At 39.8% G+C, this 12188-nt stretch overlaps 1 protein-coding gene across 1 annotated transcript; it reads left to right on the top strand.

The window, feature by feature from the left end:
* Nucleotides 1-2199: 2199 nt before the first annotated feature.
* mkrn1 (makorin, ring finger protein, 1) lies at nt 2200-11905 on the top strand. Its single transcript, XM_015047184.1, has 8 exons — nt 2200-2307; nt 2893-3024; nt 7521-7720; nt 8710-8933; nt 9020-9234; nt 10536-10646; nt 10827-10971; nt 11175-11905. The coding sequence occupies exons 1-8, from the start codon at nt 2234-2236 to the stop codon at nt 11385-11387; spliced, it is 1314 nt and encodes a 437-aa protein (XP_014902670.1). The 5' UTR covers nt 2200-2233; the 3' UTR covers nt 11388-11905.
* The last annotated feature ends 283 nt before the right edge of the window (nt 11906-12188 follow it).

Below are 12188 nucleotides of genomic sequence, written 5' to 3' on the forward strand. Positions count from 1 at the left end.
GTTCACGTGTCGTCATCAATTTTTAACTATTCTTCTTTTTCTGCAGGTGTTCATTATTGTTTTTTCACAAGTAATCCATGAATAATTCTTCCTTAATTCTAGAATACTTGGCCTAAGGTTACCAAAGTAATATCTAGATATAATATACACTAAAAAAGAAAGAAATTGAGACTTATTAGCATCAAAATTCTTTCAGTTATTCAAATTAATTTTCCAAGTTGGCACATAACTGCATAGTAGTGCTGCAGAGATGTAGACACCCAGCCGTTTCCCTCGTTTGCACAGGCTCACTTGTATGATGACTAAGAATTAAAACAATGATTGTTTGAATCTCCAGTTAACTAACCAGTGTGACTGGAGAAGAGCTTTACATTACAACCCTGCATAGTCTAAAAGGAAAAGGCATTATTCAGAAGAAGTACACCAATGAGGCAACATATTGTAAGGACGTTGACAAGCAACCTTTGGCGATAGAGGGAACCACCAAAGCTGAATAACACTACCAGCGTAAGTGTTGGGTATAGTAACAGTAGATGAATGGACCTTTAAAATGTTCCAAATAAACGGCTGGTTAAAACTCAAAATATAGAAGACCTGCCTGCTTGTTTTAAATTACCAGCGTAATTTAAAACTGCTGATCTACTACACCAGTGGAGAGCAAGTAATGTATATTGACAGTCAAAACCAAGTCGGTGCATGGTGCAACACCTGATGGTGCCATTTGGTGTTTCAGTTTTCATCTAAAACTTTTCATGTTTTCACATTGCAAGAACTATACAGTTCATTGACTGTTTTATTTTACTGGACAGGATACAATTTTTTAACTAACCACTCCTTGTCATTAAAAAGAGTGCTTTCTCATAAGAACAGTATCTTGGGGACCTTCTCTGCCATTTTAATATGTTTTGTGCTATCTCATCAGACTTTCCTGCCATAGTCCGTCTAGGTCTGCCAGTGCTACCATAGTGATTACTGGTGACGTATGTCATGTACATAGGCCCCGTCCCAGTACTTGCACTACGTCCTTCAATTAAGTGTTTACTCAGTCAAAATACACATAAGGATTTGAGTGAGCAGGTTAGTACGCCTCTGTGTCGTTATGGTGACATCGAAAATGACTGGAGCACTGCTGTTTTGGCATTTCTACTGCTAGCAATGGCAGTACGACTCCACTATAAATGTACACTATAGGTATTTTAACCTTCCAAAGTCATTGCAGGAACTATATTTGCCTTGTTATGAGTTGTTGAATCCAGAGCAACTAAGAGAAGCGTGACCTCTAGGTCATCCTGATCTCCAGTGGCTGAGAGCCAGATGTCTTTGCATGCAGTATGCATGAGGGAATGAAGAATAAAATCTTTGCCACTTAAAATCTTTATTTTCTTATTTATTTATCATTTACCATTTACTATGTGTAATAATAAATTATGTAATTTGAGTTTCCCTTTCTAAAATGAGTGACAAAGAATGTAACTTTTCCATCCATTTTCTTACACCCTTATCCCATTGGGGTCATCAGGGGTGCTGGTGCCTATCTCCAGCGATCAACAGGCAAGGTCACCCTGGACAGGTCACCAGTCTATCACATGGCAACCCGTCCAGAGACAGACGGAACAAACAATCATGCGCACACACCTAAGGAGAATTTAGAGACCATGCAGAAAGACTGCAGGCTAGGATGCAAACCCAGGACCTTCTTGCTGCAAGGCAGCAGTGCTACCAACTGTGGCACTATGCAGCCTTCTTTTTCCATTATATTAAAATTTATTTTAGCTATGCTTGTGCTAGGTTTATTCTTGGTTAGAAATAGTCATAAAAATTCCCTGAAATTGTTATTTTCCTTAGAGTTGCAGAACACTCCACCAGTATTTCCTGACAACACACTACATGTTTCAATCCAGCTTCCGAGCAGCGCCATCTGGAGGAGGCCGGAGGAAGCTCATGTTCACAGAATGTGACTCAGAGATTAAACTAAACCTTCACTTAACCGCTATTTAAACAATGTGACTCTTCTTCAGTTATTTTTTTTTCTTTCATGAAATTAAATGAATTCCATATGATGTGACTAATTAAGACGAGACCATTATAATTTAAACAAAAAATTAAGTTGTATAATAAAGAGTCAAAATAGGTTTTTCGGTAATCATCGATCCCGTTCGTTCGCTCCGAAAGTAGCCGAGCCTAAGCGGAGCTGTCCGGAACATCCGGCTGTAGCTTCTCAACATAAACAGAAATGGCGGAGGCAGCAGCAGCGTCTACGGTGGCTCCTTCAGTAACAGGAGGTTGGACAAAACACGTAACCTGCAGGTAGAGCGCTATCTTCGAGTATTATAGTGTCAGGGCATATTCAGCTATTGGTTGACACGAATATTGGTTTGTGAGGACGGCTAGTGGCCGCTTAACAGCCTGACGACAACCTCGGCTCTGTTACTGAGCTAGCTGGAGTCCTCTGTTATTGTGTTGACTATGGCCACTGAGCCACTTTAGCGGCCGGCTAGCTAGCTATGTTACGTACATTGTCAACTATTATCCGACTGGCAAACGTGTCAAACTTATACATACTGCCACACCTTGATAAAACCATAAACCATACTTCATAAGAACTTTATATTCTTTCACCTTAAAGCAGCCTGGCGGTAAGCAGTACACACTGTAGGGAAAGATAGGATCTGGTGGTAAATTCCTGATTGATTCGTCATTCCAATAGTTTTATTGTCAGTGATGAGGAATATAGTTTCAGTATTAAAGCAGTAGGATGCATTTATCCTTAACTGTCTTCTGTACTTCTAGATGAGTGTTCAGCCTTTCAGTTCTGCTAAATTATTAATTTTAAAATGATTACCTCATTCTTTTCTAATTCGTGTACTTTTCTTTTCACATTTGAATTTGCAGGTATTTCATGCATGGTCTTTGCAAAGAAGGAGACAGCTGTCGATACTCTCATGATCTTTCAAGCAGCAAACCTGCAGCCATGATATGCAAGTTCTTTCAGAAGGGAAACTGTGTGTTTGGAGATCGCTGCAGGTATTGACTACTCCAGGAATTTTACAAACATATGCCAAAATAAATAAGATATGCATGCAAAGCTAATATGGGCTGGGAAATTATACTAATCTAGATTGTTGTTACTAGTTTTCTAAAAGTAGCCATGCTCTGAACCAATGACAGCCTTGCTGGAGGGGCATCTTAGCTATGCTGCTTGCTCCTCAAGTGACTCTGATATGTGAGACAGCTGCTCCAGTCAATGTGTTGTCTATAAACTGTGGAGTTGCTGTTAAGCTCATCAGCTGCTCTTTGGTGAGAGGAAGCTTTTAAAAAACATAAATTTGTAAAGTTTTGTCGACATGCGGCTGCCTTCTTTGGCTCTATGTTTCTGATGCTCTTTAGGTCAGTAGGAAACAGTGCTGGAGAATGAATTGCTTAATGTGATGGATGTTGTGGATTTGCAGTTGTGGTTCTTGGTGCCAGAAATCTCATGCAGCTGACTCCCATGCATCCTTTTTTGTTTAAACACCTTCAAGTTCTTTTTATGTGCTTTCAGCTTAGGGCCTAAATGAATTTATGTTTTGGATTCATAACAAACGTAGATTCATAACAAACATAGACCCCAGAGAAAATTAAATTCATGTATGATGTTTTTATTGAAACAGTTGGTTCTTGTTGATGCCCACCTTACTGTCACATTGGTTTCTGAAATGTTTTTTATCACATCAAAAATATGTTACCAAGTATATGACAGACACAGTGAGTCCAAATGAATGGTACTTAAATAATCAGCTGGCCTTTGTTGCAGGTAAGGCAGTTCTTTATGATATGCATTTTGTCTACAACAATATTATGATAGCTTTAAATTTGTGTTGTGCAGTCCTAAAGAAATGACACACTTACTTCTCATAGTGGATTAGATTAGGGCACAAAATGAAACATTTCCCTAAATGCTTTCACTTTAATCAGAAAAGCAGCTTTTGTCGCTGCTTACATATTTATACACATTGTGGTATTGCTTATTTTTATTTATTATTCCAACAATAATGTTACCCATCCTAATTTTTTTTGCACATGGGCAGCCTGAGTGTGTTGACAGTCACCATTTGCAGGACTAAGCTGGTAGATGGTGGATAGTGGGTGGATGAGTTTTATTATAAACTCATCTAAGCTCATCTACTAAAGCACGGCAATCATTCAGTTGATGGAACTGAAATATTTAGTTCAAAATTGAATGTTACAAAACCAAAATGTTTTATTTGTTATTTATCCCACCACTTTTTTTTTATTTTAACATTTATTTATTCAGGATTAAAACGATTTGAGATTAAAATCTCATCTACAGGAGCGTCCTGGACTCTGGGCCGGACTGATTGATCAATCAATTCAGATGTTGTAGCTTGATTTCTGAGATTCTAAAAGAAAAACTGAATAATATCCATCCATCCATTCATTAATGGAAAACCCATTTCGGCTGCTTGTATCCGTGACCTTGTTCTTTCGGTCATGACCCAAAGCTCATGACCGTATATGAGGGTAGGAAGGAAGATCAACCAGTAAATCAAGAGCTTCAGTTTTTGACTCAGCTCTCTCTTCACCACAACGGACGGTGCCCGCTTCACTCCAGACGCTGCACTAATCCGCCTGTCGATCTCCCACTACCTTCTTCGCTCATTCATGAACAAGATCCCGAGATACTTAACTCGTCCACTTGGGGCAGGACACCCCAGGACCACATCATCCTCAAAAAGCAGAGATGTGATCCTAAGGCCACCAAAACGGATCCCCTTAGCACCTGGCTGCGCCTAGAAATTCTGTCCATGAAAGCAATGAACAGAATCGGTGACAAAGGGCAGCCGTGGCGGCAATGCAGACCAGACTCTGACACCGGCTATACAGGGACCTGACAGGTCCTGAATAATATCAATTCCTTTTAACCAAAGTTTTTTTTTTATAGTTCCAACCACAAACAGTATGTTGTGATCAAAAATTGTAATCTGAGTTCACTTTGTATGTCCAAGTTGAATATATTAATTATTTTATGCATACGTACTGAAGAAAATGATAATTTTCTTGAACATCAGGGCAGATTAACAGGTGTTTATATTTTTTCCTTTTTTGGTGGAATGTAAACATTAAAACTTAACACTGACATGTTCCATTCTTTTTTTTTTTAACTGCACTGTACACTTAACTACTTGCACTTTAGCTACACTATGATGCTGATTTAGACAGATAATCTGTTCATTTAAAACACTCCAACATGCTGTGAATGTTGTCATTAGCATTTGAAGCTTCTCTTACTCTGTGTTTGTGTTTCTCCCTCTCTTCCCCCTGCAGCCCCTAGGGCCAGACAGAATACACTGCAGTCCAAATAGTAATTGCATAACAGTTTTTTTTTTTTTTTTTCTGAGGTGCTCTCTTTGTCAGACTGACCCCCTCCCTTCCTCTCCCTTCCACTCCCCTCCTCCCCTCCTCTCCTCTCAGGCTGCTGTTGTTGGGTTCACCAGGTTCATCCTGCTGCAGCTCACTCCTTTTCTCTTTATGCATAGCTCCAGTACCCTCCCCCTCCTCAAACTCCACAAGCTTTCTGGGTATCTTTTTGCACACTGTGTCTCATAACTAGCCCTGGTGAATCTCTATATGTGAGTCTGTTTGGATGGGTCAGAGGAGCTGATGTGTGAAGAAGGTTGATTTGGTTTATTTTCAGCTTTTGAATTGTGTGATTGGTTAATAAATGAGCGTTTTGATCAGGTATTTGGAACTCATCACTACCCACTACTAAAATTACCTTTTTACCAATTTGTGGTTAAAAACATAAATGGTTTTATGTTTTTACATAAAACCCATTTGTATGAAGATAAAATGTTGCTATGAGGTGTTTGTGAATGTCAGTATGTTTGCGTTCACTTTGTACATTCTTGTTCATTTGTTTTTGTGATTGATGCCCAGCCCCCCAGAAGCTCTGAGGGTTTCTGCTTGTTGACATAAACATGACTAGGTTTTGGAAAATTATTTTATCACACTGTTTGCACTCAGTGTGCAAATTTTGATGTCAGATAATACTACTTAAAGCTAACATGTGTATATATTAGAGATGAAGTGTTATCTGGAAGTTGAGCTGCTTGACATTTAAAAATCTTGCAGTACTAGTATTATTAGTAGAATTATTATTTTTCACCTACATTTTTGCTTTTTATTGCACCATGAAGAAGAAACAAAATAAATTACATAAAAAAAAACCCGACAAGAGCCTTGGCAAATGGACATATAACAAAAATAAACAAATATGAACAAAAGGACATAGCAGATATTGTGACATATTTAAGTTTCAATAAGTCTATTCAGTGTCCATCTATAATATTTTATGAGTAATAAATTTGCTCCATTTCTCATTTTGTATTGTTTCCTTGAATCTTTGGCTGAATGTCATTTTATCCATTTCATAGCCGCTGCGTTTCTCACCGCTGTCAGACGTATTTTAGATCAGTGCTGGTCTTCCTTTTTGGCTACCATAGGGATATTGCCAAAATATTAAGATGCACATGCCATGTAATAAACTATCTTAATATTTTCTGTAGGAAAAGTAAATATAATCCCAAAAAATAACATGTTGAGCAGCTCCAAAAAACGAGTGACTCAGGTCCTCAGAACCACATTGCCTCCAGCAGATTTGTTGCGTTGCTGGTTGTTTACTCTTAATAGATGAAATGATTAAAAAAGACAATTTTTTTTCAGTTGAATTCCCCTGTTCTTAATGAGCAGGTTGAAACCATCCTTCATCTGAGAATGTGACAGAAATGTTTTTTTGTTTTTTGTTTTTTTTGGGGGGAGGGGGGTTCTCCATTTCTTCGACATATTTGGTACTGTCTTACTGTATATTTCTGACATGCCAGCTACACATATTTATATATAAATAGATTTTGATCATTTGTAGTTAAATGCAACAACAATATTTCTAGTACTACATTTGGTTCACTTCCCCCATCACATTTTGTTTCTTCATTATAATATTCTCTTAGTTGTAGATATACAATAAATCCTGATTACAAAGTCCACATTTTTTTCTTCAAGACTTGGGAACTCCTCATCGCAATTTTTTTTTTTACAACAGTGGTTCTACTCATGTCTGTGGAAATCCACAACCATTCCCCTGGTCTTCTTAATGTTCAGAATTAGGTTAGTGTTGCACCATGACTGATGTTAAACCTTACCATAAAATATAATTCAGTAACTAACCATGAAGCAAGAAATAACCATTATCTCTTGTCAAATGCCATCAAAATCAAGTAATTACGAATCAAATATGTCTATCAATGTTTGAATTATATATCAAAGGCAACTGTAGACAGGTGTGTGAACCTTTAGTCTGAAATGGTTTTAGTAGGCTGGGGTTAGAGTTAAAAATTATCTTTTTTTTATTTTACTGTATTCAAGTTTTTAGTTTTTTTTCTTTCAATTCAGGAAGTGAGTAGATGGGTTCTGCTCTGATGATGGGTTCTGCTCTGATGATGGGTTCTGTTTTGCTTGTTTAGGTTTGAGCACAGTAAACCCATAAAGAAAGAGGAGCTGCCAAACACCCAGACGCTGCCGCTGGCCTCTGTCTCCCAGGCCGACCCGGCTGACCCGGCCGACCCGGCTGACCCAGAACCAAGGGACATGTCGCCTGGGTCAGGGGCTCAGGACTGGGTCAACGCTGCAGAGTTTGTTCCAGGACAGCCGTACTGTGGACGAGGTGAGTGAACGGCTTCACTCACCTGACGTTGGTAGTGATATTAATGTTTGAAAATGTGACATTATTAAGTCATTTTAGATGTTTGGATGTGATCATTGCTACTGAACAACTTTCAGGGGCATCTAAGTGAAATATCAAATCTTAGTTTTTAAATCATCCTAAAAATTAAATAAAATGTACACAACTTCCTCACAACTATATTTCATATCTCACATGTAGAATTAGTAAAAACCCTGAAATATTTTTTAATTCAAATATTAAATGAGACAAATATGTCCATGTACTGTACAGTAAGTGCATTAATTCTTGGTTGGGCTTTCAATGAACGTCTACAGTCCAGTCTCTAGTGGCCCCTGTCCTGAATGCTGTATGGTGGCTCTTGAGGTACATTAGCGACCACTTTGACTTTTATCCGTCATAAAGGTCAATCAGCCAGGATCACAGGCTTTATGTGCTTTCAGCTCATGCAGCTGGGATTCTAGAAACTAGGTGTGTTGGTTCCTGTTGACAGTATTTGCTTGAGCAGTGTGTGCGAGACATCGTGCACACATTCTGTGGGAGTTTGTGCTCAGGGATGATGTCGTCCTCACGCAGGGCACTCTAAAACTTTTAATACCATAAATCCAAGAAAAGTTTCAGACTCGGATCTTCAGCATGTTTCCATTCAGCTACTCAGCCTATTTCTCACTAATTCCAGTAGGAGCAGATAGTTTCATGGCTGTAGTTTTGGTCAAATTTTACATTTTAACAAAAAGTGGCAAGTTCTCTATTATATTGGGGATAAAGTTGGTATTACAGCAGTTCAAGACATTTTCACCTCCATCCTGAAGAAATGTTGCAGGTAGTAAACGTTCATATTTAAATGGGGTAAATGTTGATCAGACAGAGAGCAGGACTTATCCACTCTGCAGCGCAACAATGAAACATTTAGTAAATCGTGTGTGTGTGTGTGTGTGTGTGTGTGTGTGTGTGTGTGTGTGTGTTCACAGCTGAGCCAGTGAAAGTGGAGAGCTCGGCCCCTCTCATTGAGGAGTTTGACAGAGACGCAGGCCCAGACAACAAAGACCTGAGGAAGCAGCTCTGTCCATACGCTGCTGTTGGAGAGTGCCGCTACGGAGTCAACTGTGCTTATCTCCATGGTGACGTGTGTGACATGTGTGGCCTGCAGGTTCTCCATCCCAGTGACAGTTCCCAGCGCTCAGAGCACACCAAGGTGAAGGAATCAAGCGGGAGTCAGACAGAGCATGTTTATTCCAAACCCTGCAGTACTAAAGTGTTGGTTATCTGTCCTCCTTCCAGGCGTGCATTGAAGCTCATGAGAAAGACATGGAGATTTCTTTTGCCATCCAGCGCAGTAAGGACATGATGTGTGGTGTGTGTATGGAGGTTGTGTTCGAGAAGTCCAACCCAAGCGAGCGTCGTTTTGGGATCCTCTCCAACTGCAGCCACTGTTACTGTCTGAAATGCATTCGCAAGTGGAGGAGTGCCAAGCAGTTCGAGAGCAAAATTATCAAGTAAGCAGACTTATTTCTGTAGCTTGGAGAGCAGTGACTTCACCCTGCATCTTCCAACACAGTCTAAGGGACAAACAGTATGTAAGAATGTTTCTGAATTAGGACAAAGATTCATAACTTTGTCCTAATTCAGACAGAACAATAAAAAATTAGCCATGTAATAAAAAATTATATGGTTAACTTTTTATTCACTGTATAAAAAAATTAACACTTCTTTATACAGTTAATTTTCAACCTGTATAAATAGGAATTCTATCATGGTATATTTTCCACTGTTTACCAGGTATTGATCTTTCTGAATATACAGCCTAAACCAGTAGTGCCCCAAGTGGGACCTGGAGGGCCGGCATCCCGCATGTTTTCTCTCCCTGTTGGTAGAAACAATGTTCTCACCAACTCAATGTTCTTCTACTCTCCCTGGTTCGTTAAACCAGGGAGAGAACTAAAACATGCAGGATGCCCTGACCCTAACCCGGGTTGGGAGGCAGGTGATGTAAGAAGGGGGTGGAGGGGAGGAAACAGACCAGGGGACAGACGAGCTTAAGTCCAGGGACCGGTAGACCAGGGGACGAACATAAGAACAGGGGGGAGCAATACGGGATATTTACAGCACCTTCGTTCGTCACACTAAGAAACTCATCTACCAGCCATGTACCACTGCGATTCTTTCCGCCACTAGTTTGTTGAGACTGGGATGACATGAAATTTATTGTGTGGTTCGTCCGTAAAGTTGCACTTACTCTGAAAGCATCAACTACTCAGCCGCCCGCATTGTTCAATCTATCCGCTCACCTGTATAAATACTCCCGCAGCGCTCGCTCTTCCCGCCATTCACTTTCAACCAGCAGCTCCCAGAGGCATCACGTCATTCATTTTAAGGATGCTTATTGGTCCCCCAAAAACGATGAAAACCTGGGCATTATCATCAATCAATAAAATCCCCATGGGCCGAACTTGAAAATTGAACGTTATGCCTCTAAAACTTAGCTTTCGTCAACAACTCAGAGGTGGAAGTCAGATCTCCGCGTAAACAAATAATGTTCCCGGCGGAACACGGTGCACTAAGTAATAAAACCCGGACACAAGGCAGGTAAAATTTTCCTCGAGGAATTTTAATAATCGAGGTACTCGAATCATTCGAGGAATTGTTTTGGCCCTAAAGTTGACTAATGTGAGAGACTCTTAAGTTTTATTAAAGGTGGTGTGATAATAACTCTATAGGTTATTTAAAGAGGCCATAGTTAGGATGGCTCTGTTGATCTGAAGGATGATGTCTGGTAATCTGCTCTTTCTTTCGTTAGGTCCTGTCCAGAGTGTCGAATCACATCCAACTTTGTCATCCCAAGTGAGTACTGGGTGGAGGACAAAGAGGACAAGCAGAAGCTAATCCAGAAATACAAAGATGGCATGGGGTACGTCGCCTGGTTCCTACATGAGCACTGCTGCTCTGCTTAGTGGCTGACATCAAATCAAGTTGATAAAATATTTAGATTTATTTTGGTTTTTATTCAAACTAAATCCATTTACTTTTCTTTTGTCGCTGCTTTCACCGAGAAAGCCTGACCTCTGTTTCTGTTGTCTGGTATCTGTAGGAGTAAACCATGTCGGTACTTCGATGAAGGTCGTGGAACTTGTCCTTTTGGCTCAAACTGCTTCTACAAACACGCCTTCCCTGATGGACGTCTAGAGGAAGCTCAGCCGCAGAGAAGACAGACTGGATCCAGTAACAGGAACCGGGTAAACACATTTCCCAAACCTGCTAAAATGCATTCGCAAAGCTGTACAGTGACCAGTTCTGTTAAGTGACCACTTCGTAGTGGAGCTGGAAAGCAAGAAGATAGTTGAGAATAGGAAAAGCAGATTAAAGAAAGTGAAAAGCAGTTAGTTTCTGTGTGTGTGAGATCCAGTAGACACTTTGTAAGACCCGTTCCAATTCTCAGAACTCGAGGCGGACGCCACTGTGGGACATCTTTGACGAGAGAGAAAGCACCGACTCGTTCGACAACGACGACGAGGAAATGGTGACGTTCGAGCTGAGTGAGATGCTTCTCATGCTGCTTGCTGCAGGAACCGACGATGAAGTAACAGATTCAGAGGACGAATGGGACTTGTTTCATGAAGAGCTCGACGATTTCTATGAGATTTACCTATAGCGGCTCCCTCTTAACCCCACCACCCATATACTCTAGACATTAGAATGGACTGTCTTGTGTGAGTGATGGACAGTAGCTTCCCCTCTGTATTGTGGCAGTGCCTTTAAGCAGGCCATGAATAATAAATGAACTTATAAATACTAAAAAAAAAAAAAAAAAAAAAAATCCACCTCCGTGCGCTCGTGCTAAACATTTTATAGACCTCTATCCTTGTGAGTCTTTCTTGCGTGGTTTATTAAATACAGAATGAGAAAAAGAAGTCAATATAAAATCTAACTAAAGTAACCATTAAGAAATTGCTAAGACATTGTCCAGTTTGTTTGTGGGTTTGACTTGTTTATCATCTATCCAGGTATTTGTACATACTTCTGAGACTCTGCACTTGAACTTACTCAGCACCGTTTACTGTAACTCAGATGGGCATGTTGTAAGACTTTACATATGGTTGTTGAAGGCCGGGACTTCTTTTCTGTCTGTTTATAAAGCTGCTGATGTTTAATAAATTTACCATAATCACTTCCTGGCCTTTGTTGGGATTTTTTATGGTTAAAATCTAATTAGGATGGACTAATTGAAAAAATAAATAAATATGAGAGGTCAGCAAAAGAAAGGCAATGTGCTTTCCAAATACATGTAAACAGAATTGTTAAAATCATCAAGCAGCAAGGGAGAAAGTTCTACTGTTATGTTGATGACATGCAGCTATATCTATAAACCTTAAATTATATAGATTACAGCTAGTTCTGATGTAAACACCTTTCCGTTTTTAAATTCTGACGACAAAAAATTTGTTTTTGGACC

The sequence above is a fragment of the Poecilia latipinna genome, unplaced genomic scaffold (assembly GCF_001443285.1).
Source record: "Poecilia latipinna isolate Pla-1442-1.1 unplaced genomic scaffold, P_latipinna-1.0 Scaffold813, whole genome shotgun sequence".
In the NCBI taxonomy this organism is placed as follows: domain Eukaryota; kingdom Metazoa; phylum Chordata; class Actinopteri; order Cyprinodontiformes; family Poeciliidae; genus Poecilia; species Poecilia latipinna.

Coding starts and splice junctions, on each gene's coding strand:
- mkrn1 (XM_015047184.1), top strand. CDS start 2,234: ATGGCGGAGGCAGCAGCAGCGTCTACGGTGGCTCCTTCAGTAACAGGA. Junction 8,934..9,019: donor AGCGCTCAGAGCACACCAAG/GTGAAGGAATCA, acceptor TCCTCCTTCCAG/GCGTGCATTGAAGCTCATGA. Junction 10,972..11,174: donor GATCCAGTAACAGGAACCGG/GTAAACACATTT, acceptor TCCAATTCTCAG/AACTCGAGGCGGACGCCACT.